Genomic DNA, 26,810 nt, shown 5'->3' on the forward strand with positions numbered 1-26,810 from the left:
TTTTTGATGTTTCATTTTCATCTTACTGGTTAACAACAACAGCAAAAAAAAAAAAAAAATCAAGCAATGTTCATTTAGGAAAAACTTTTGTCTATAAGTTGCAGTACAAGTTGCAGATAGAAAAGTTTATACTCATACATGTGTAATTTGTTTTGATTTCAATTTTTATGTACTTTTTGCTCTTGGGTTTAGGTAATACCTCTCTTGATAATTCATTAGAGAAATGACTAGGAATATACCTTTTAATAATACATTTATTACATCAGTAACAACAGTTTTAAGTGTTGATAAGTGGTTCATTATAGTAGGATTTAACCATCCTGATCTAGGAGGGTCTGTACACCATGACTTATTTCAGGCCCTGATCCATTACAAAAGGTTTGATAATTGAAACATGGCAGTATTAATTTCTAGTCTGGTCTAGTGTAAGACTACCTAAATAATTGCAATTTTATACATTAGAGTCTCAACAAAGAGCATCATTAATGTTGTAAGGCCCTCAATGCCTTTCATGATGTTAATTCTTAAGAAAACTTGAAATTCTACCTTTGACATAAAAGCAAGTCTTTATTTATCTCAATTAGGAGCTAAGTAACTGAGAATATTTCTATGGGGAGCACCAGAGTCCTTTCCCTTCCAATTAAAAGTATACTCTTATCCTTTTTTAGTCTTCTAAATTTCTGAAAAATAAAAATAGATATTATGATACATCTCTAATAATCATAACAATGTACTTTTTAAAAAGAAAAGGAAAATGCACTCAAATGAATAAAAACAGGATTAAAGATCCTGAATTTAAGTAGAATGAAATGAGAAGTAATAATCTCAAAATTTCTATGTGGTTTTTTTTTTTTTTGTCTTTTTGCTATTTCTTTGGGCCGCTCCCGCGGCATATGGAGGTTCCCAGGCTAGGGGTTGAATCAGAGCTGTAGCCACTGGCCTACGCCAGAGCCACAGCAACGCTGGATCCGAGCTGTGTCTGCAACCTACACCACAGCTCACGGCAACGCCGGATCGTTAACCCACTGAGCAAGGACAGGGACCGAACCCGCAACCTCATGGTTCCTAGTCGGATTCGTTAACCACTGCGCCACGACGGGAACTCCCTCTATGTGGTTTTAATCAAACCTAATATAATCGCTTTGTACTGTAAATTTACTTTACAATAAAAGGTAAATTTTGACTGTTTTATTTTCTTACTTGTAGAATTCCATTCATGTCTACTTCAAATGTAATTTGTCTTTGGCTCTACTGTTTTTGTCCTTCCTAGTTGCCTTTGTGCTTCCATATGTATTTGAATACATTTCACGGATTTTATTTACAAGTTGAACTGCTTTGACTTGATCATAAAACTTCGCTTTTTAAAGCCTTCATAATTAACACCTGCTTTTCATCTTGATTTAATAATTTTAAACATACTTCCAAAATTTTGTACCTGAATGATCACACTTCATTTGACTTTGATAATTATAGTCGTGCTTCTATATTATTTGATTTTCATCTTTTGACTTTACATTGTTAAACAAACTGTAGTTAGTTTTGGTGCTGAAGTAGATCCACCCAGCTGAGCTTAAGATAACTCTTTTCATTTGAAAATATTAGCTCTTCCTTCGTACCTTATTTTTTAACGATTATTTTTAAAAATTATTTCTTAAAAGTTTCTTTTGAAAACAGAAAAAGTATGCTTCTAGCTTGAAAAATAGAAAAATCTCAATAGAAATATCTGTCTCTCATGGCAGACAATAGTGGGTATTTTTTTTTTTAATCTCCTTCAGGTTAAGAATGATGCCTTGATTAAAATATACATATATATATATATATATACATACACACACACACACACACACACACACACATATATATTCCTAGCACCTAACACAGAGCAAGGAACTAAATGTGTGTTGAATTATCTTGTTACTTTTTACATTATATATAGGAGTGATTTATGCATATGATATAAAATAATCATTTCTGCTATGATTGCTTTTTGTCATTACCACTGAAAATCTGAGGAAAAAAATTGAGAACTTTTTAAAATGTAAAAATAAATTTCAATAACCAGTTTCTACTTACTCAATTGCAACAATTACTTATTTAGTTTATATTTTCCCTTTATTTGGCTGTTTTGACAAACTGAAGATTTTAAAAATTTATCTGTGAAAGCAGAACTAGTTGAATCCAAGAAAAATTATATTTAACATATGAATGACATATATTGGTGAGAAGTAAGAGAAATGAAAGGAAAATATCCTGTGGGGTTACCTTGACAGTATTAATCACAACTAAGACTCACTGGTCAGTTGGTTTCATGGTATGATTATGAATATGTAGCTCTAACCAAAGGATTTATAAGTTACAGTATATTGAGAGTCATAACAAATGTATGCAGAAGCAGATTTCTGAGCATATTGAGCATTTGAAACCCATAGGCACAAAAGTGGTGTTTTCTGACAAGTAATGTTTTCTTGTCTCTAAATTATCCCTAATGACTATTATTCTTAAGAAATAGGGGTTCCCTTGTGGCCTTGCGGTAAGGATTTGGCATTGTCATTTTTGTGGCATGGATTCCATCCCTGGCTCTGGAACTTCTGCATGCTATGGGCATGGCAAAAATAAAATGAAATATAAAATAATGTATGTAATCAAACAAAAAACAGTCCTGAAATCTTCCTGAGCTATCAAAGCTCAAAACTTGCTTCAGCTTTGTTGAAGACTAAATCTTGCTGATAATTACAACAGAGATGTATTTGTATGATAAAAATAGATTTCATCAGGAATTTCTGGTACTCCTGTATAATTTTAGGAAATTAGTTCATACAGCCCTTCATGTAATATTGAAATACACTTTAAACAGTCAACATACTTTTTTAAAAAATTGACGGAGATATTTTAAAAAGAAGAGAGAGATCAGTAAAATTGTTTGCTTTTAGGAATTCAGTGTGCATGTTGGATTGAGCATTAAAACTCATTCCCTCTTATTTCTATTTTCTTCTCAGTGGTAATGATAAAACAACAAGTAAATAGGTGGAGCCTAGAGTGTACAGGTGAAGCTATAGATTCCCTCAGGTACAAAGGGAGAGAGCAGAAAGGCCATCACTGGAGACGTCTGAACTTCTGTGCAAAAATGTTACAGGGTGTTGTTAAAAAAAGATAGGAGGGGCTCTGATCAAAAGCTACATTTGTATAGCACATTAACTTTTAAAAAAAGTGTTGTCTTTACAACATTTAAAGTCTGTATCGATAATAGGGAAACATAAAACTTTAAGTACCTAAAGATAAATAAGCACATAGTTAATGGAATTCAGTAACCAGAAGTAAGAAAAAACTAGTTTTGTACATAAAATAAATGAAATATCTTAAGATAGTGCAATTACAGTACCAAAAACAGGATAGAGCAAAAGAGAGGGCAGAGGGGAGAGAGAGAGAGAGAGAGAGAGAGAGAGAGAGAGAGAGAAAGAGACTGACTATCGAACTTGACCAATAATTTGAAAATTTAAGATTTTAATAGAAGACCTAAAAAGACATTAATCATTGCTGAAAATTAATTGTTAGGGTGGAAGATCCAGCAGAAATTGTCGCATAATACAGAGAAAAGAGAAGATTTTTGGAAGGAAAAAAATATAAATGAATTGCAATATATTTTGGAGACTGAATATTCAATTTCAAGTAATAGCATTCAGACACTTCATAAAATGATAAAATTAACAAGGAATAATTAAATAAATAAAAACTTAAGAATATTTTCTTGAATTGAAGAATACCTTGAATTAGTAGATAGCAAAGGCTCATTATTTTATTTGATATAGATATTAGAAATGCAGTAAAATTTTTCCAATTAACTTTTGTTAACACAATCTTATACTAAAACCTAATAAGGGTAATTTGGTGAAAAAAGGTTATAGATGAGTTTTAAAGTACAAATTGTAGAAAACATTCTAAATAGATTAGTTAAATACAACAATTTAGCACAAGAAAACATATATCATGTAAATTAATATAATATGCTCCATTGTCTAAAATGTCTAAATATCATCTTTTAGGTGTCATGAATATAGTGAATTCTACTTTAGGGGAACATTGGCGCTATGGCAAGACCTCTGAATTAGGAGTTTAGTGACAAAATTTTTACACTAATGTCAGATCAAAAGTAAGCCAGTTTCAGGCAAGAGGCAGGTAACTTTTGGCAGTATTTCTCGTCTTTTTCTATTTATTATAATTCACAGAAGGGACTTCCAGCTCCGACTCCATGAAACTAAATACTGTGGAATGAGATTTGTGAGCTTTGGTCCTTGTAGGACCACAAATCATTGTATTTATCTAAGATTTTATCAACTACGAAAACCAATTTTGACACTTCTCAGGGTAATAACTACCACCTACAAATACATGCCTTAAAGGAAAAAGAATGGTAAACTGAACTGTTGGCAGATCTTTGCTATAAATAATTACTACACATTTTTTTGGAAAATAATCTGACAATAATAGACACTTTAGCTCCCAATATATTGAAAACTTTCTTACTGAAATACAAGTACCAAAAAAAGTGTGAGATTGAATGTAAAAGGTATTTATTTCAGCATTACTTTTAGTGGTAAAAAACTTTATTAATATGCAAATTAAACAGCAAATTGTTATAGTGTCTATTAGGTAGATTTCAAAGGGAAGAATCCATATCTAGTTACCTGAAGAAATGTCTACAATGCCTTGATAAAATAAAAGTAAATTAGAGTCCAATGAGAAGCTTCTCCTTCAGAAAAATAGGAATGAGGTGGGAACTGCCAGAGCATATAAATTTTGCTTTGTATATTTTTGCCTTGTTAAATCAGTCTTTAAAAGCATTTAGTACTCAACATTTTTAAAATGTCAAAAATAAAATAAGTTGAAGACATGAATAAAGTATAGAAATTGCAAAGAGGCAACTATATTTTATGTTATGTTATTAGAAAAGCAGATGTTCAGTGTCCTTGAGCAAGGTCAGAAAAACCACCCCCGAACCAAACCAACTTTAGAAACCAACCTTTCTCCAGCTATTTTCAATTTTAATTGTCTGCCATAAAAAGCATTGTTTTTATAATCAGATCAAAAAAATTATGATATATGTTTGAGTTTTATTTAGTGTCTACTGAGCTTGGAACGTTAAAATTACCCATGTGGAGTCTAACTTCCTTACTCTGATATTTGTAGGAATTAATATATGTGGTTGTTCTTGGAAAATGGAAACCTGATTTATAAAGAACATAATATTTTCATTTTCTTCATAGATCTAAATACATACTCTTAATTGGTTATTAGTGGCATATTTACATTTTAATCTGTAAAAATATTTTGCAGATTTATGATGGAAAAGACAAAACAACTCATCTACTAGGTGCTTTTACTGGTGCATCTATGAGAGGACTGACACTTAGTAGTACTTCAAACCAGCTCTGGCTAGAATTTAATTCTGATTCTGAAGGGACCGATGAAGGCTTTCAACTTGTCTATACCAGTAAGTATTTTGGGAAAAAAAAAAAAAAAGGCCGAATATTAATGCCAAATACTTATTAAATTTTCTCAGTACACCTGGTGAAGTAATATTCAACATTTGATTATCAATTTGCAATTTACAACTCCCTTCTACAAATATAAATTTATTTGACTCTAACAACAACTTAAAAAATTACAAGTATTCTAATTATTGGCATTTTACAGTTGAAACAACTTATGGTTCAGAAAGTTTAAGTACTTTGTGACTTGTACCTTATTTATTTATATATTTTAATGGCAGCATTTTCCTCATGCAATATTTAAGAACTTAAACTTAATTATACTTTTTAATAAATAGGAATCCAACGTTTGAGCCTCTACCTGTAATTGCAAAACACATGCGATACATACGAAGTAGTTACAGTTGGTCAGCCATTGATAACTGGATGATTTCAGATGATTTTACACTAAAGAGTAGCTAAGTTATTAGTTTATTTTGCTTTTGTGTTTAAATTCCCTGGTTAAAAATAAATTTATACAGACCTATTGTCAGCTCAAGTTGACCTCAAGTCAGCTATTTTGACATTTAAACAGGTGGAAGCTCAAAGACTGAGAACCATTGAGCATTATAGGTATGTGTGTTACATTAATTGTTACATGAACTGAATGAATTTATTTTACCAGTACCGTAATTTAATAGACTAATTACATCAATGAACAGTAAATCATATTCAAATAACCTATTATTGAGGTTCTGTTTTATGTAAGAACTGTTCTTGGAAAGTACAGGGCATGTAAAACTGAGGTGATTACTGGCTGTGTGTTTAACAAATTTATAATTTATCAGATTAACTCAGTTTTTGGAAGTTCATAATACTCATTTAATATAACAAAATAAACTAAGTAGCAGTATTCAGAAATCCTTACTGTTAGAATATTTGAAAGAAAGTCAAATGAGTTCCTTAAATTTTCTCAAGAACTCAAATGAATGAAAACTATCATAGAAATTAAGAAACTGTGGAAAGGTTACAGCATCAAAGATTCATGGGATCCTAAAGGGAATTTAAATCAAAATATTATTAATGAAAATATCTCCTTCTTAATGATATGAGAAGTAAAAGAAAGGAGACATAATACTGAGAGACTATTCTTGTTCCTTGTTTATTTCAAGGTTTTTTCCTACCTGTGCTAGTATTGTTACATCACTAAATTAACACAACATAAATTAACAAGGTGATGCTGAACACGCATTTTTTAAATCCTGAGAACTGTTGTGTACAATGTGATCTCTTATGGAGTCCTCCCAAAGAAAAATGAAAATCCAAGCAAATGTGTTTACAGATACTGCTGTGTGATGGACTAAAATTAATAGTATTGAAGGTTATTGCTCAAATTTAATTGGTGTGGCCTGCTCAGATGTTTTTTAAATCTGCTTTCCTCTTTCCCTTTCTATTTTCTGACAGGGCTGGTGACTTTTTTCAATCCATGGCTCAATGTTTACACAATGGTCATCCCTTTGCATTTCTCTTTTTCTAAAATGTCAATGGGTTTATGAATCCTATATTTTCTTTTCTAATATTTAAATTCTATGTAACTTGAGATTATTGATTCAAAGATGCTGGACATTGTAGACCATATCTGGATTTAATATTGTATGGGGTTCTGAGGTGTCTGGAACGAGTAAAATCACTGATTTTATTGTCATTGCTATGAGCTACTAGTTGCCAAAAAATAAGCGAAATTCTTAAAAATGAAAATATTTGAAGTGACCCTCCCCCTTTTTTTAAATTAAAGATTAAAGTATAGTTGATTGACAATACTGTGCCAATTTCTGCTGTATAGCAAGGTGACACAGTTGTACATATACATACATTTTTCTTCTCATATTGTCTGCCATAATGTTCTATCACAAGTGATTGGATATAGTTCCCTGTGCTATACAGGAGACCCCATTGCTTATCCATTTTAAATGTTATAGTTTGCATCTACTAACCCAAATTCCATGTTCTTCCTACTCTCTCCCCTCCTCCTTGGCAACAAGTCCGTTCTTGATGTCTGTGAGTCTGTTTCTGTACTGTAGGTATGTTCATCTGTGCCACATTTTAAATTCCATGTATAAGTGATACCATATGGTATTTTTCTCTTTCTGACTTAATTCACTTAGGATGAGAATCTCTAGTTGCATCCATGTGGTGCAAAGGGCATTTTTTGTTCTTTTTACGGCTCAGTAGTATTCCATGTGTATATGCACCACACCTTCTTAATATATTCTTCTCTTGATGCAAATTTAGCTTGTTTCAATATCTTGGCTATTGTAAATAGTGCTACAATGAACATAGGGGTGCATGTACCTTTCTGAATGCAAGTTTTGTCTGGATATATGCCCAGGAGTGGGATTGCTGGATCATATGGTAGTTCTATATTTAGTTTTCTGAGGTACCTCCATACTGTTTTCCATAGTGGTTGTACCAATTTATATTCCCACCAATAGTGCAAGAGGGTTGCCTTTTCCCCACAGCTTCTTTAGCATTTGTTATTTGTAGAATTATTAATGATGACCATTCTGAATGGTGTGAAGTGGTATTTCATTGTAGTTTTGTTTTGCATTTCTCAAATAGTTACTGATGTTGAACATTTTTTACTCATGTGCCTACTGGCCATCCATGTGTCTTCTTTGGGGAAATGTTTATTTAGGTCTTCTGCCCATTTTTTGATTGGGTCATTTGGTTTTTTGTTGTTGAGTTGTATGAGTTGTTTGTATATTTTGGAGATTAAGCCCTTGTCATTTGTATTGTTTGCAATGATTTTCTCCATTCCATTGGTTGTATTTTGTTTGTTTTATGGTGTCCTTTGCTGTGCAAAAGCTTGTAAGTTTGATTAGGTCCCATTGGTTTATTTTTGTTTTTATTTCTATTGCCTTGGCAGACTGACCTAAGAAAATATTTGTATGGTTTATGTCAGAAAACATTTTGCCTATGTTCTCTTCTATAGCTTTATGGTGTCTTGTCTTCTGTTCAACTTTTTAAGCCATTTTGAGCTTGTTTTTGTGCATGGTGTGAGGATGTATTCTAGTTTCACTGATTTACATGCAGCTGTCCAGTTTTCTCAGTACCACATCCAGAAGAGATTGTCTTTTCCCCATTTTATATTCCTTCATCTTTTATTAAAGATTAATTGACCATAGGTATCTGGGTTTATTTCTGGGCCCTCTGTTCTATTCCATTGATCTGTATGTCTGTTTTTGTAACAGTGCCATATTGTCTTGATTACTATAGCTTTGTAATATTGTCTGAAGTCTGGAAGAGTTATGCCTCCAGCTTGCTTTTTTCTTTCCTCCCTCAGGATTCTTTGGCAATTCTGGGTCTTTCATAGTTCCATATAAATTTTTGGATTATTTGTTCTAGTTCTGTAAAAAATGTTATGGGTACTTTGATAGGGATCGTATTAAATCTGTAGATTGCTTTGGGTAATATGGCCATTTTAGCAATATTAGTTCCTCCAAGCCAGGAGCATGTGATATCTTTCCATTTCTTTGAATCCTCTTTATTTTCCTTGATTGATGTTTTATAGTTCTCTGAGTATAATTCTCTCACCCCCTTGGACAGATGTACTAGGTCTTTTATTTTTGGGGGTGAAATTTTAAAAGGTATTGCTTTTTTATATATTCATTTTCTAATATTTTATTGTTAATATAAAGAAATGCAGTTGATTTCTGAATATTAATCTTGTATCCTGATACTTTGCTGAATTTTTTGATCAGTTCAAGTAGTTTTTTGTGCAGAGTCCTTAGGGTTTTCTATATATCATATCATGTTATCTACACTGAGTGACAATTTTACCTCTTCTCTTCCAATTTAGATACCTGTTCTTTCTTTTATTTGTCTGATTTCTGTGGCTAGGACTTCCAATACTATATAAAAGCAGTGAGAGTGGGGATCCTTGTCTTGTTCCAGATTTAGCAGGAAGGTTTTCAGCTTTTTGCAATTGAATATTATATTGCTGTGGGTTTGTCACAAATGGTTTTTATGATACGGAGATATGTTCACTTTGTACCCACTCAGTAAGAGTTTTTAGCATGAGTGGATGTTGGATTGTGTGAAATGTTTTTTCAGCATCTATTGAGATGATCATGCGGTTTTTGACTTTTGTTAATGTGGTACATGAAATTGAACTATCCTTGTGAATTTGGGACAAGCCCCAGTTGGTCATGGTGTATGATCTTTTTCATTTGTTGTTAGATTTGGTTGGCTAAAATTTTGTTGAGAATTTTTCCATCTATATTCATCAATGATATTGGCCTATAATTTTCTTTTTTTGAAATGTCATCTGGTTTTGGTATTGGGATGATGATAGCTTCATAGAATGTCTTTGGGTGTATTCCTTCTTCAATCTTTTGGAATAGTTTAAGAGCAATCAATATAAGTTCTTCTTTGTATGTTTGGTAGAAACATACCTCTTTTTGCCTGTGAAGCCATCTGGTCCTGGACTTGTGTTTGTAGGGAGTGTTTTTATTACATATTCAATTTTATTTCTAGTAATAGGTCTGTTCAAATTATTCATTTCTTCTTGATTCAGTTTTATGGGCTGTTTGTTTCTAGAATGTTGTCCATTTATTCTAGGTTGTCAAATTTGTTGGCATATAACCATTCATAGTATTCTCTTACTATTTCTTTTCTTTTTTTTTTTTGGTATTTCTGTAGTATCAGTTGAGATTTATCCTTTTTCACTTCTTATTTTGTTTATTTTGGGTTCTTTCTCTCTTATTCTTGGTGAGTCTGGCCAGAAGCTTGTCAATTTTGTTTATGCTTTCAGAGAACTGCTCTTTATTTTATTGATTTTTTTTCCTATTTTTAATCTCTATTTTATTTATTTCCTCTCTGATCTTTATCATTTCTTCCCTTCTGCTTATTTTAAGTTTTGTTTGTTATTCTTTTCTAATTCTTTTAGGTGGTAGGTTAAATTGTTGATTTAAGATGTTTTTCTTGTGTTTTGATGAGGGCCTATATCACTGTGAATTTCCCTTTCAGAACCACTTCTTTTTCCATAGATTTTGTATGGTTGTGTATTCATTGTCATTGTACCCTTCTTTTTTAATAACTCTGGCTGTTCACTATAGAAATATGTAATTTTTAAGATGGAAAGCTATAGAATTGGGAAGAAAGTATAAAACCTTATTTTTTAGAAAGGGCAGACATGCATCTATATTTTTCAGTCTCAAAACTGAAACTAAAATATTTCTGTTTCAGATCTGGAACTAAAATGTTTATAATCTAATTCCATGGTGTCTAGGACTATCACCAGGTCAGAAAATGCTTGTAAGATTTTCTAACCCAACAGCTATGTTCTGAGCTACTTTGTTAGGAAGAATCCTGAAGGTAGTAACACATCTGTTATTAATTGTATTTGTTCCTAGGTGTTACTTCTGATTTTTATAATGGCAGTCTTTCTACATATCTGCAATTTTCTTAATAGTTAAACACAGATTTCCTAGCTTTGAAATAAGCTAATATCCATCCTCCAAACATACTTTGGTTTCCAGCCTTAGCTCATGTGTCTAGGCTTCTTCTTCTTCTTTTTTTTCTTCAGTGTTTCTTACCCACCTGGAGTATCAATTGAAATATTCAAAACCATTTCAAGTATGTCCTGACTTAATGCTGATTCCTTCAACCAGAGTTAGCCTATTTTTTAAATAGTTCTTTTGCAGTAGTCTATATCCACAACTAATGGATTAATGGACCTACATTAGTTGTGGACATAGTATTGTGGTTATACATTTTTGCAAACATATTGTGCATAGTTTTTCATGGGGCCATTTCACTTCATAATGTCTTTAGTCAGTTTTAGTTCAATTACAAATTTTTACATATTCTTGCTAAATTGGCATGTGGTCTGAATACTGATTTTATACAACTTTTTGGTAATATAGATGATTTTACTAAGCCACAGATTTTATATCCCTAAAATTCTTAGAGGCAGTAATTAATTCCTGAACAACTGAGAATTTGCTAAGGAGCTCAAACATGAGGAAAAATGTTTTGTATGTGAATCCCTGTATCCAGTCATTTCTAAACCCAACTCCCCACTTGCCATGTGGTATGTTTCCCTTAAAATCATTCCACCTTTGTTTCTGAAACATCTGAGAGAACATTGTAAGATGCAGGGAGCTCTAGTATTCACATTAAGAGGATTAAAGACAGAGAGAAAGGATATTTGGCTAGAGCAGATCAGATAAGGATTCATGAATGAGGTAGTATTAAAGGTTGTGTTGGTGGATAACAGAAAGGAATAGTGGAGCATATTCTAGGCAAACAAAATAGCATGAAGAAAAGCACAGAGATTAGAAAGAACATGTTAAGCACTTTCAAGCAAATAGAGCAAATAATTTAATTCAGATTACTCCCACTTGCCTAGATTCTTACAATTCTAGTTTTAGCATAAACAGGTCTTTTAAGACCATCCTTATCTAATGATACCTGCCTTTTTGTCCACCTTTCTATTATCTGTTTGTAGACTTAATAACACTTGATGTTGTCTAGTTATTTCAGTTTTAAGTAGACAGAATTGCATTTGGCTGAAATTAAAATGAAGAAATATTTTAGAACAAGCTTTTAAGGTGTGTTTTATTTCAACTGTTTTATTGGCCCATTCATTATGTAATCACTAAGAATAGCAAATGGACTAAGTAGTGGAAACAGTGATTGAGATGCTGATTTGGGCTTCATGGTTGGAAAACCCAACCATTGCTTAAACAACCACGGTTTATTTTTATCACGTAAGAGCTGTGGAGAGAAAAGAGTTAGGTAGGTCTTGATTCAGTTGCTAAACCTGGGCAACAAGTGTCATGTCCCTCTCTTTTCTCTGTGACATTCTTATTCACTAGCATAATGGTGAATATTAGAGTATTAACTTTTTGTTCTCACCTTCAAAAAAGAAAGAGGGAACAGGTGGTGTCGTCATACATATCCCTTTTACTAGAAATGCAAAATCTTTTGTTAGACATTCTTCTATCTCTTTTTGTCCTAAGCGAAGATATGTGGTTATTCCTAAATTTCCTAGCAAGCAAGCTGGAAAAAATGAAGTATATGGCAGACTAAATAATTGGGTTATTGCTAGACTGTCATGATATGCTGCCTGATAGGATTCAACTGCTGCTAGGAGCAAGAACGGGGTTTTATTCATGAGGGAGAAGAAAAGAATAGATATCGAGAAGATAGAGTACATATCTACTATGATGTACAGCTGTACCAGATATTCCAAAACATAATAATTTCAAAGATACTGTATTAATATATGCCTCTGTTATTAATGGTGTCATGGAAGTCTGGAGACTCTTGAGTGCATAGAAAGTTTGCATTTGGCTCACCTATTATTAATTGTTTTAGTTCTGCAATACTAAGAAGATAGTGAGCTTCTCTCACTTTCCTCCACAATAAATAAATTATAACACACCTGGTATGAAAATACTACACCACATTTGAGGGGAGAAAATGTCCTATTCCTTTATTCTTCTAAAACAAATTAAATCTCTTCCATCTTCACCCTTTAGAGTTGTCAAGAATAATCTCATTTAGTCTTTTGTAAAGATATCCTCCTTCTCCCAAATTAATCTCTCAGTCAATTCATGTTGGCTTTAGAGAATTGAAGTATGGGCAGCTATGCTGGTTGAATATGAAACCCTTTTACAAACTTGATCAGACCTTGACTAATATTAGGAAATTCAATTACTCTTCTATCTCTCCAAACTCTCAGAATAAACTCCTTCCATGAGTCAGGCCACTCTTCCATTCTTTTCAAAAATGGCTAACAATAACTCTTGCCCTTGAGAAATCTGAAACTTATTCCAAATGAAAATCTAGATGAAGCATTTTTTCAGGTGTTTTATACAATACAAATTAATTGTTTATTCCCTTGTGGCTTGCTTATGCATAGTTGTCTTCCCTAGAGGGTGTAAGGGAGTAAAGTGAGAGTCATTTCCTTATTCTAATGTTGGATGAGAAATTAGGATATCAATACAATTCCTCTCCAAAACATCACTCTGTTCTGGTTAACTCTAAAACAGAACTTAGAAAAACCTGATAGGATATTATGGCCAGATTCTCTCAACCCTTCCATACATATTCAAGAGTGGATTCCTAAATCTGATGTCTGTTACTGTATTTCTTTCTGAAGGTTGAGTTGCAGAAATGTCACTTCTTTGTGGTTACATGTCTTATCTTTTCTTTCATCTATTGGAATTAACTTGTTTATTGTGGAAATTATTCATTGGGTCATAGGTTGAAGTTTTGTCTTCCCCTACTGGAATGTTTTATGCTCTGGGGATAAAGAGTACACTGAAGAAGAAAAAGTTCCTGCCCATATGGAACTAACTTTTTAGTGAGACCAGACAGAAAAGAAAGATTTGAACAAAAGATAAGAGGCATTTAGAAATAATGTATAACCTGGTGATGGAATAGACAGTATAGAAAATGGGTCTATTGAAACCAGTTTGTTCAGGGACTCTCTCAGGGTGTGTCACCTGAATTATTACTTGAATTACATAAGAGGCAACCACATACAGATCTGAGGAAAGAAAGTTCTAGGCAGGTAGATCAGAAGGTCAAGGGCCTAAGAGAAGACTTGATCATAAATTATTTGGCTAGAGATGGGTAAGCAAAGAGAATGGGATAAAATGAGGAAGTTGGAAGCAAGGCAAGAGTGAGGACTACAGTAAGGGGCTCAGATTTAATTTAAAAGGCACACAGAGACTTAACATTTTTATAACATTAAATATGAGTTAAAATAATTGCTAGCATTTATCTACTACCTACTAGACACAAGCTATAACTCTATGAGGAAAGTCTATTATCCTCAGTGAGAAGGGAAGGAAAAGCAGCCAGAGAGAAGTTGTTATTTGCCCAGGGTGACAAAGCTCATAAGTGCAGACATGAAAATTTAACTGAGGGGCTTTACCTCTAGAATGTGTGAGCTTAATCACTGTGCTATATTACCTCCAATCCAAATTGTGTACATTTTATATTTAGAATTCTGTGGATTTAATACTTTTTTAAACTTTTGATATGTTTAAAAAAATAATTCTTTAAAATGTTAGTGCAATTCTTCCTAAAGAAATTTTTGTCATTTTAAGCCTAAGAATCATAATGGTTTATTTCTCACCAAATTTACTATCAAACTGTGTCTTAGGCCTAGTATCTTTTATGTTGTTCATGAAATCTTTAAACTCTATTTCTCAAGGATATGCTTCATTGCACATTCTTCTAGCTCTGTTCATTTCTAATTACCCTACTTTTATTCAGTAGAAAAAAAATGGGTATTTTGAACAACCATCCATTAAAGAGGTAAATTGCACCTTTTTGATAGATTATAGAATTTTCTTCTCAAAAGCTGATCTGGAAAATGTCCCTGATGTCCAGCTATTAGGCATCACCTCTAGGCTCTGATATCATCTTATTATCACTTCTGAACACTTAATTTTCTGAAAAGCCCATTTCTGAAATGTTCATTATCCCAGGGCAGTAGTTTACATATATATAACTATTATATACACACACACACACACACATATATACACACACATATATATATATATACTATTGTACCCCATTATATATGGGTATATTGTACCCATATATATGGATTTTCTTAGCCTTTGAGTTTTGTTACTGGAAATAATTCAGTAATTTGTATGGAACACAGCCATTTCAAATTTTATATTCAAATTAAGAAAGGCAAGAGCTAATTTGTGATGCCATTTCTCGCATACAAGCTTTATAAATATATAATAAATTATTCTACTTAAACTCTTAGTTATGAATATATTTTTGACAAGGTTAATAATGAAAAATAATCAGATGACCTATTAATTCTAACTTTATTCTTCATATACAGCTTATTTAATGAAAATGCAAGTAGAAAATAAGTAAATTTCAAGGGAGCAACAAAGTTAGTCTGTGTCCTGAAAACTAACCTGACAATAAAGTATTGACTAATGCTATGTTATAGTACAAGATATTCTAACTAAAATATTAAAGGAAAAATTCGTATATGTCATTTATATATATAATATTGGATATAATTTTTTCATATTAGAATAACAGAAAAGTTATTACCATTTTTATAGCCTTCATATCCCAAAAGTTTTGTAAATTTTGAACTTAAATATTTAATGACCTACTAATTTACTCCTGATATCAAATTAATTTCTGGCAGATTGAATATTCATATATGAGTGTCAAAACTCTAAAATGCTTAGAAAAAAGTGTGACCTGGAATAGAAGTATCTTAAGGTGAAGCAAAATCAGTGAAGATAAACAAGCAAAAATCTATCAATGTTCAGTAACATTCCAGCCCTTCTAGATACTTCCCTTAAGTGTAGAGACTAAAAATCTGTCACCTACATTTCCCATGCCCTTGCCAGTGATCTCTGCTTAGACCTTGCCAATTAAAGGCAATCCTGTGAGAGCTAAAAGGTGGAATTGTTGATGAAGCCATTATTTTTCACCAGCATCTGCAGGCAGGAATGTGGTTCTGGCAGGTGGTTGTATGTGGCAGCAGCTTCCCTAAATTTCTGGATTTCCTAAAAGCCTGCGGTAGCCTTTGACCTTCACATTCTCTGCATTTTTTGTATTTTCCCTCTAATTTCTTCTATTGAATTTTAGCAATAAAAATAAGTGGCTTCTATTTTCTTGACCAAGTCATTATTATTTAGTATTATTATTTTTATTTTTATAAATCTATGTCAGAATATACCATGAACAAAATTTTAAAATAAAATGTTTTAGAGGGAAACAGTTACCATATAACAGGAAAACTTATACTCCATAGAAAGGAATCCTACAAATAAATTTTTAAAAATAAGATAATAGAAAATATGGGCAAAGTCTTCCTGCTGTGGTGAAACAGGTTAAGTATCCAGCATTGTCTTTGTGGCAGCATAGGTTCGAACCCCAGCCTGGTAACTTCCATATGCCATGGGTGCAGCCGATAAAATAAAATACGGGCAAAAAATTTCACAATAGTTAACAATAAGCAAAAGGCAAAAAGTGCTTGATAGAAATTAAAAAATGAAAATTAAAGTCTAAATAATTTTCTCTCGTATGTTCATAAAATTGGTAAAAATTAAATAGCTGTATGATACTAAATGTTGATAATAATTTGAAGAACCTGAACTCATACACTTTGAAGGATATAAACTGGTATGGTTATACAGGAGAAATTTGTCAATATCTAATAAAATTTATTTGTAGATACATCTAGAGTATGCCCACTATATATATACTAAAAGACTGATGACTAAAAATTACATTCAGGCAAAGCTAAATTCCACTATCCCAGAATTATGTATGAAGGTATGATATACAAGACACAAACTAACATGTTTAATAATTTATCACTTACATTTTTTATACTCAAAGATTAAATGTTAGGAATGTCTTTGAGTAACATTTTCTAGTCAGAACTTTATACATGGGATTTAGAGCATCAGCAATTAAAAAGAAGAAAAGAATTTTTTACCTCAACTCCTAATCCTCTGGTTGGAAATGCATAGCAATCATTTGCATGAGCTTTTTTTGTATATTTGTTTAAACTCTTAATGTCTATAGACTCAAAACTATAAGGATTGTCTTAAGGCATTTTAATAAAATTTGTCATTTTGGAGTCTGATATATCTGATTATTAGTTTGATTAGTGAAAAATGTGTGTCATTTTTTTGATTAGTTTGATTACTGACAAAAAAGGAACATGTAATTTTTTTCAATACTTTCTTCTCTCTCTGTTCTTTATCATATCTGAATCAAAGAGGATTGGGAATTCCCCTGTGGCTCAGTGGAGATGAATCCAACTAGGAACCATGAGGTTGCGGGTTTGATCCCTGGCCTTGCTCAGTGGGTTTAAGGATCTGGCGTTGCCGTGAGTTGTAGTGTAGTTCACAGACATGGCTCAGATCTAGCTGTGGCTGTGGTGTAGGCCAGCAGCTGTAGCTTCGATTAGACCCCTAGCCTCTGAATTTCCATATGCCTTGCTGTGGCCCTAAAAACCAAGAAAAAAAAAAGAGGATTATCATAGGTGTTGTATGACAAGCATGGATTATTCTCTGCTTGTGAATTTTAAGATGACAAAGTTGACATTCTGCTTTATATGTATTCTTATTTACATATAAAGAATTCTAAAATAGGACTTCTCCTAGCAAGTCTCATTGAATAAGTGAAATTTAGTAACCAAATATTAAATATAATTGTTAAAAATTATTCTGCTGAATATTATGAAATAAATACACTAAAGAACTCCATAGAGATTAAGATTATGGTAGAAATTGCATTACTGTTTAAACTTTTATTAAGGTTTTTGGCTTGAAAATAATATGTTGTTATATTTAGCTTATTGCTTTCAGTTTTCTTATTAACAATCTATTTCTCTTTTTACATGGCAATTTGAAAGTTCTAATTTTTAGTACAAAAAATTAACATATCTTCATTTGCCTTTAAATATTCTAAAATTTCACTTTAACAATATTAAATATATATTTATGTTTTAGGTACATTTCAAAGAAATAAAACTTAGGAGGAACTTCTTATTTTAGTTACATCGAAAATGCTTACTTATATTCAAAAAGTGATTCTCAGATATCATCTATATTACTAAGCCATCTGCCTTATTGTATTACCCACACTATGTTGTTGACCAGCTATGACATCATCCTATGTGACTATGCAATTGTTCATAGACACACTGGACAGAAACTGTTGAGGCAGGGATTCAACTATTTGTCTTTCATTAAGTCCAGGTAGTAGTTAAATAGCAAAGTATCAGATTTTGATTTAATCTTGAGAAAACGTGTTTTGTATCCCCACACGGTGCATCCCTCATAGAAACACTTACATATGTGCAAACAAAGATATAGAATTATAGTATTTTTATAGCAGTGAATAATATAAACAATATAACAATATAAATGCTCATGAGCTGGAGAACACATAACTAAATTTTGGAGTATGCCTCCAAATACATATCACAAGTAGTTAAAATGAACAAAATGTGTGTGTGTGTAAAAATGCAATGCTGGGCAAAAAATAAAACCTCAAAAGAATTTTATTACAATTGTATAATTTATAAACTGTGTAAATGCTTTCAAAATAATACCATATATTATTCATAGATATATAGATATGTGGTAAAAACATAAGTTATTTGTTAAACTAAAATACTGATTCAGAATAGTTGCTAGCTCTGAGTAGGAAAAGATCAAAAAGGGATTGTAGATGGCCAAAAAAGGAATTTTAACTTATTGCCTTTATTTCTTAATAACAATATTAATGTAAATATGAATCAATTAATGCAAATATTAATCTGAAAGTGAATCTGAATTTATATTATTATTAATGTGAAGCTACTATGATACTAGAATCTGATAAAACTAGCTAGTGAGGTTGTTGTTTTACCCTTTCTATTCTTTTGCAGATTTCAAATAGTAGCTTAATAATGTTAGAAATCCTAAAGAAATATGCTATATGATGGCAGGAAAGGAATTAGATTTCAGTTTACATTTTTCAGCAAGTCAGAAGAATTTAGGGAATTGAGAATTTTCAGTCTGTTTTGTGCTCTAAAAATTTTAGTTTCATCAGAGTATCATCTTTCACAAGGAATGGTGAATATTTACAGTATATGTCATTTTTCTTACACATCTTTATTTAATTGTCAGTTTCAAGGATTGGAGCTTTTCAGTGAAAAGACTGGCAGCTGAATGGTTCCATAAAGATAAGACAGTTCTGAATATTTATGAATAAGCAACAATAATTCCACTAAATTGGACTAAATTATGTTGTGCTTTGTAGCTTATATACTATTGTCCATGTGCACTTTCATCTAAATGCAAAGTATTATAAATTATCTTAATTTACAGAGAATGTCTCCATTATACCTCATCACCAGCAATTGCCAACCACATTTACAGAACATTCAAATTACAGGAGAATGAATTTGGTAATAAACCTTGAAAAGAGAGTTTGATTTCCATTTTTATTTTCATAAATGATTTGTGGTAAAACTCAAAAGTGGCTGAATCTTGAATGACAAACTGTGTATTATGTCTGGTAGAAGGAATTGGAACTAGCTATTTTTGAGCAAGGACACTTTAAATGTAGTGCTAAGTATGCATATCTATGCATAGTAATATGTTCTAAAATTTTTACGTTACTACTTCTACTGTTTCTACTTCTGTTTTTAAAATACTGATTTGCTTGACCATGTATCCTTTATATCTCATATATGTCATAATTTTAGTTAATGACTTCTAACCTCTTGTCTGTCTCTGTCTCTAAAGCTGTTTAATTATTTTAAGATCTTTCCACCTAAATGAGGTTATCATAAATTGATCCATACAGAAAATTCCTGAAGGATTTTTTTAACTATCTCATAAATTTCAGTTTCTCATAAATATTACTTTATTTTTCAGTTGTCTCCCAGAGATAATTGCCTCTAAGTATCATATCCATTCATGAACATTACTGAGCATTTGTTATGTACGAGATTTTGTGCTAGATAGGTGTTGTGGGAAAGAGAAAAAAAGTGAAAATGTAGCCCTCAACATACAGAAATTATAGTATTAATTCAGCACTCCTAGCTGTACAGTTCTGGTGATGTTACGTTTGCTTTGAAACTCTATGAAGCCAATACTACAAATCAGTGATTTGACATCAGAAAGCTTTCTAGCTCAAACTAGATTAATTTGATCAAGGATCTGTGCTGACAAAAGAGATACTAATCTCTTTCTGATTATGATCTGACCTAAGATAAGCATAAAAGTCATCCTTTTCTCCAACATTATTTCTCTTGAAATCAAAGATTTCCCTCATGAAGCAATCTAGAATATTTATTATAGTCCTCTAATCTCAGAAGTTATAATTGATATATTTTAGCACTTAATTGTTTCTGATACATATGTTATATCATTTATCTTACATTTATATAATTTGTAAAACATTAGGGAAAGAAGAATCTCAAAGCTAAGGGGGTTAGGTTTTGGTAAGTGATATCATGCTTGATTTAAATCCTCAAGTACTCTTTTCCAGTTCTTTTCAGGATCTTAATAGTGAATTGTGCTATGACTGTTTAGTTTTTAATATTCATCTTTATTAATTTTATTCTGAAAGTGCCCACTAAGTGTTCTGTATCTAGAGAGATTAATTATAATTTAAGTGATATATTATTAGTAGTAGTAATAATAACTTTATCATCATCCTTTTGACCCAGTCTTTACCCCTGTAATAGCAATGAAAATCAGATGGAAAAGTCTACACAAGTGGCCAGGGACAAGGAATAAAGAAAAATGGATTTGCTATGCTTAAGGCAGTTGTCTCTCCTTCCTCTCCCAAAAGGAGAAAGAAAAACTTTTCCTTCTTAGAGATGGGATGGAAAGAATTGTATGTTTTAATTGTAACTTTTACAATGTAAATTTAGGGTATAAACAGCCAAATTAGTCTCCTATATCTCCAATATTTATAATCTAAAGATATCTGTAAGGTCCTGGGTCTCATTCTTCCTTGAAATGTAAACACAAATCCCCTCCAGAGTTAAGTTAATCTCTAGAGTTTTCTCACTACTCATAGTTGTAAATTTACTTCTCGGGTGTTGCACTTAGCTCAAGATCCTAAGTTTCCAGCGAGTTATGTAGAGAGCCCCAACTCTTCAGAAATCAAAAACATGTTCTCTGCACCCCACTCTTTTTTTTCTTATGAGAATTTTTGGGAACTGTGCATTTCAGAGAAGGCAGAATACAAAAACCTAGAGTTCAAACTGATTACTGTGTTAACTATTGCTAAAGTGTATTTTAAATGCAAGGTCATTTCACTTTCTTCTAAGACTATAAAAATAAAGCAGTCTAAAGTTGTATTTGTAGCGGACATATTTCTTACTTGGATAGTTGTGATTTCACATATTTTCATGCATTTTAAATTTTTCATGGTTTGATTCTTATGGTTACATTGGTCAGAATCTATTAGCTGCAAATCACTTGAAGTAGGTAAGAATCATAGTACTGTAACATAGTCATATAGACCATGCAGCATCATTGCTGAATTTGAATAATACAACAAATTCTAATTTTCAAGGAAAAAAAGTCTATGGTGGCTGCACACTAGCAACATTAAATATACAACTAGGAAAATTTATGCAATCATTAAAAACAAACATAAGGAATGATTTGTGAAGTTTTAAATCTGTCAAGTTTTGTTTGTAATAAATTTATATTCTTCTCATAGGTTTTGAACTTTCACATTGTGAGGATCCTGGCATTCCACAATTTGGATACAAGATCAGTGACCAAGGCCATTTTGCTGGTAGCACTATCATTTATGGATGCAATCCAGGCTACACTCTGCATGGAAGTAGCCTTCTCAAGTGCATGACAGGGGAGAGAAGGGCATGGGACTATCCTCTGCCATCCTGTATTGGTAGGATACTGTTTTAGGTTTTCATGAACTATTTCTATGGAAGCATTACCAAAATATACTGTACCTTTTCAAGTTATTCTGTCTGTCTACACGTAACTCATACCTTAATCAAAAAGGTAATGACTGCTTAGCTTAAATTTGTGGAAAGTCAGAGTCCTTTTCATAATCTTATCAATGAATACATTTTCATTTTTTGTTAAAATAGTTTGTATGAAATCCTTATATATATATATCCTATCCTGATATAAAGTTTAACTCACTATGGAGATATGTCAATTTTTTTTTTTCGCTTTTTAAGGCTGTTCCTGGGGCATATAGAGGTTCCCAGGCTAGGGGTCGAATTGGAGCTATAGCTGCCAGCCTACACCACATCCCAACAACCCCAGATCCGAGCAGTGTCTGAGATCTACACCACAACTCATGGCAATGCTGGATCCTTAACCCACTGAGTGAGGCAAGGGATCGAACCTGCGTCCTCATGGATACACAAGTAGTCAGATTAATTTCTGCTAAGCCACGACGGGAACTCCCAAGCCTTAAAATTATATACACATTGAATCACATAGATCAGATTCGTTTAAATATACAAAATTATTGCCTATGCTGGTATCAAGGTGGATTAAAAAATAGTAAACTATTCTCAATGACTTTTAAAGACCTTCTTATATGCTTTATTACACACCTTTTCAAAAACCTAAGTGCATATATTTTTCTTCTGTGTACATATTATGACATAACTAAATGAATTTCAGTAAGAAAAGGCATATATGAAAGTCCGTGAAATCGGATATGTTACCTACATAAAGCTTAAATGATCATTTTTTCTCTTCTTTGTATAGCCATAGTATAATTTTATTACTACCATCTTATAGTTCAGTTAACAAATAACGGGGTATGTGCGAGAAGGATAGTTGATAGAAAAGTATTAGTAAAGTCCTCTGCTTTTCTTCTTTTCTGCTCCAAATATGAAAATAGATGCCAGGCTGGAATATTAGGACAACAAAAGAAAAAAATATTTAAACAAAACACTAAATCCTCTGTAGGGAATAAACATTCAGTGATTCTTTAGCCATTCTTATTTCTTAATGGCATTTGTGGAGGCACAAATCTATTTTCTGCCATGCCAATATCCTAAAATTGACTTAAACTTGAAAAAAAAAAAAAAAAAAAGCTTTATTGGAGTTCCCTTCATGACTCAGAGGTTAACGGGCCCGACTAAGATCCATGAAGTTGTGGGTTTGATCCCTGAACTTGCTCAGTGGATTAATGATCTGGAGTTTCCATGAGCTGTGGTGCAGGTTGCAGACGTGGCTCAGATCTCAAGTTGCTGTGGCTGTGGCGAAGGCTGGCAGCTGTAGCTCCAATTCGACCCCTGGCCTGGAAGCTTCCATATGCCATGAGTGTGGCCCCCCAAAACAAACAAAGAGCTTTATTAAGGTGCAATTGATATCTTAAAAAATTGCACATATTTAATATATACAACTTGATGAGTTTAGAGTCCTAAACCTTTTGAGATAAATATTAGTGTTTGGTAGTTGGTATGATCAGCATAGGAATCTCAAGAGAAGTTGATAGAATACAAGTAAAAAAAAAGAAATTCTAGTTACTAAGAAACTTGCAACTAATTGCAGTTTTGTGATGACATGAGACTTCTGTCAGTTTATTAAAACATTGACTCACACAAAAAGCAAACATCTTTTTATCTAACCAAAATGCAATTATAGAATTATAATGCTTTTTTTATTGGGGGGGTGAACTTCCCCGTGGCATATGTATGGAGTTTCTGGGCCAGAGATCAAATCCAAGATGTGGTTTTGACCTATGCCACAGCTGCATCAATACTGGGTCCTTAACCCACTTCTCTGGGCTTGGGATCGAACCTGCATCCCTACTGCTTCAGAAAAACTGTTGATCTCCTTGTGCAACAGTGGAGACTCCAGTAGTGCTTTATTGTCAGATGGCATCTGAATTTCAGATAGATTGTGAGGATAATACCTAAAATAACCATCAACCTAAATTGACAAAGCTCAGGATTCTATAGTAAGACCCACAATCAACCCATTGGCATTGGTTATGAGAAAAATGTAGCACTGATTAATTCTCTCTGAAATTATTCTTTGATATGAATATGCAATATATGCAGAAAATTATTAAGGGTTGCAATAGCATTAAACTATAAACATGTAAATACTTATTTGCCATATTGTCTTTAAAATTAAAGTCATAAATGAATACATTAAAAAACATATTTTTCATATATATTGAACCAATCTGAAGACATTTTTCTTTTTTTGGACAAAACATTAGGCAATAGGAGGACATTGGTCTAGAAGAAGATTTTAATTATGTTTGCAAAGAATCTATGCACTTTATATTTATGAATGTGCCAACTCCAGACCTAATGACTTGATATGGCTGAAGATTTCATGAGAAAGATAACTTTTTTTTTTTAAAATATGGACAATAAGAAATAACAGCTGAAAACTATTGGATACATGGTGTGTCAGGCGCAAGATTTCCATGATAACAGAAAATGAAATTCTGTTTTTGATGGTGTTCTTTACTGACACTAATTTATAGCTTTACTACCTGGCATAAAATCATAATTTTCTGTGCTTATTAACTTTAAATAGCTATTATGGCTATATTTTTGCCTTTTTTCAAATAAGAAACTTTTTCTCAGTTGTATGCATTATTTCTAAGTAATTATGTCTCTGTAGCTTATACATTGAACAAACAAAACAATTTTTGAGGCACCATAGCCAGAGGGATTTAACTTGTACATCTTCATTTTTATTTGCAAACACAAAATTTCTGTCAGAATACACACTTCAGTGCTATGTCATATAGCATTTGAAGTCAAAATGCTATGTAATATTTGTAGCAAAGAAATAGGGAAAAAGAGCTGTGTTTAAATTCAAAATAAGGAGTTCCCGTTGTGGCTCAGTGGTTAACGAACCCGACTAGGAACCATGAGGTTGCGGGTTCCATCCCTGGCCTTGCTCAGCGGGTTGAGGATCCGGCATTGCCATGAGCTGTGGTGTGGGTTGCAGATGCGGCTTGGATCCCGCGTTGCTGTGGCTCTGGTGTAGGCCGGTGGCTACAGCTCTGATTAGACCCCTAACCTGGAAACCACCATATGCCACAGGAATGGCCCCAGAAAATGTAAAAAGCCAAAAAAATAAATAAATAAATTCAAGATAAACATAGTAAGCAAAACTCTGATTTGCCTTGCAATTGCTTCAAAATTAATCTAGAGGAATGAAGTATTAAATTGGTATCACAATGCAAAATAAACTTGATTAGTTCTCTATAGGTATGTGTATCAGTCAGAGTTCTCCAGAGAAACAGACTCTATAGGTTTAGGACTCTAAACTATCAAGTTGTATACATTAAATATGTGCAATTGTTTAAGATATCAAGAAATTTGTTTTATTTATTTATTTATTTACCATCTTTTTAGGGCCTCACCCATGTCATATGGAGGTTTCCAGGGTAGTTGTTGAATTGGAGCTGTAGCCACAGCCACAGCAATGTCAGATCCAAGCCGAGTCTGACACCACAGCATACAGCAACACCAAATCGTTAACCTACTGAGTGATGCCAGGAATCGAACCTGCGTCCTCATGGATGGTACTCAGATTCATTTCCACTGATCCATGGCAGGAACTCAAAGAAATTTATTTGTTTTATAATTGTGGGGACTGACAAGTTCAATATCCATAAAGGCTGGGAACTCAGACAGAAATTAATGCTGCAGTCTTGAGAGAGAATTTCTTCTTTTCTAGAAAACTTGTTTTGCTCTTAAATTCTTCCAATTGAATTTAAACATTATCCACATTATCAAGGGTAATCTTAAGTCAACTAATTGTAAATGTTAGCCATGTCTCTAAAGTACCCTTACAGCAGTAACTAGCCTAACTGGGTACTATAGCCTAGCCAAGTTGACACATAAAACTAACCATCATAATCTACTCAAATGTAATATCTAAAACGTTTGAAATGATTTTACCTATATGAATAGAGCCTAAACATTTGAACCATGATATTCTATTGTTATTAGGCCTTTTCTAAATATTGCAACTTTCTGTCTTTGACTTTCTTTCCTCTAATACTCAAAACAAAAATAAACAAAACAATCCAAGAAGCTTATTACTACTTCAGTCATTGGATTTGAGTAAGATTGTAACCATGCAGAAAACAAGAAAAATGAATTTAGTAGAATCTTCAAATATTTAAGTATAAAGTAAAATAATTCAGATTTAGTTTATTTTTGGTAAGATGACAATCTGTATTTTCAAAGGCATAGTGTTGTTATTGTACCATGGTTTCTAGGGTTTAGAGATATAGAGCAATATATTAAGGGAACTACTTAGTTTCTTCTCTAGAAGGAGAATTTTTTCTAGATTATCTGCTTACCAAAGTAAAATCATTTCAGACATCCTAATATTTTAAATATTATTAAAATGCAGAGGGAGTTCCCCAAAAGATAAAATTTTTATTATATTGTATGATGATTCTTACATTTTTAATTTGATAAATTTTATAAAAATTATAGATCACTTTAAATCAAAACTGAACTAAGTTTAACTGAAGTAAAACCTAATAAAGCTGCCACTTTGACTTTGGGAGGTTAAAACAGAATGAATTTAGAGTGATTTAAAGCAGAGTAAAAGGACAATGAAATTTAGGAGGCCCGAGGGACTGCAGTAAAGCTTAGTTTTTCTCAGAGGGGAGGAAGTAAGATGATGAATTATTCAGCCTATAACCAACTAGCAGTGAGCAACTTGCCATCTGTTTCCACTTTTTACATTATCATTATTTAATAACACATCTTAAAATATTTGGAAGACTAACCTCAAAGTTTTTGAGTGTGTTCTTTTTTTATTTTTTAATTTT

General features: G+C 32.4%; 1 protein-coding gene across 6 annotated transcripts in view; it reads left to right on the forward strand.

Moving 5' to 3' along the window:
- CSMD3 (CUB and Sushi multiple domains 3) overlaps positions 1 to 26,810 on the forward strand; it is a 1,223,593-nt gene that overhangs the window by 871,950 nt on the left and 324,833 nt on the right. For all 6 annotated transcript variants that reach the window (XM_021090582.1, XM_021090583.1, XM_021090584.1 and 3 more), the window contains 2 exons: positions 5,332 to 5,488; positions 21,720 to 21,911. In XM_021090582.1, the coding sequence (XP_020946241.1) occupies positions 5,332 to 5,488; positions 21,720 to 21,911 (349 nt within the window). The remainder of the gene's footprint in view (positions 1 to 5,331; positions 5,489 to 21,719; positions 21,912 to 26,810) is intronic.

The sequence above is a fragment of the Sus scrofa genome, chromosome 4 (genome assembly GCF_000003025.6).
Source record: "Sus scrofa isolate TJ Tabasco breed Duroc chromosome 4, Sscrofa11.1, whole genome shotgun sequence".
In the NCBI taxonomy this organism is placed as follows: domain Eukaryota; kingdom Metazoa; phylum Chordata; class Mammalia; order Artiodactyla; family Suidae; genus Sus; species Sus scrofa.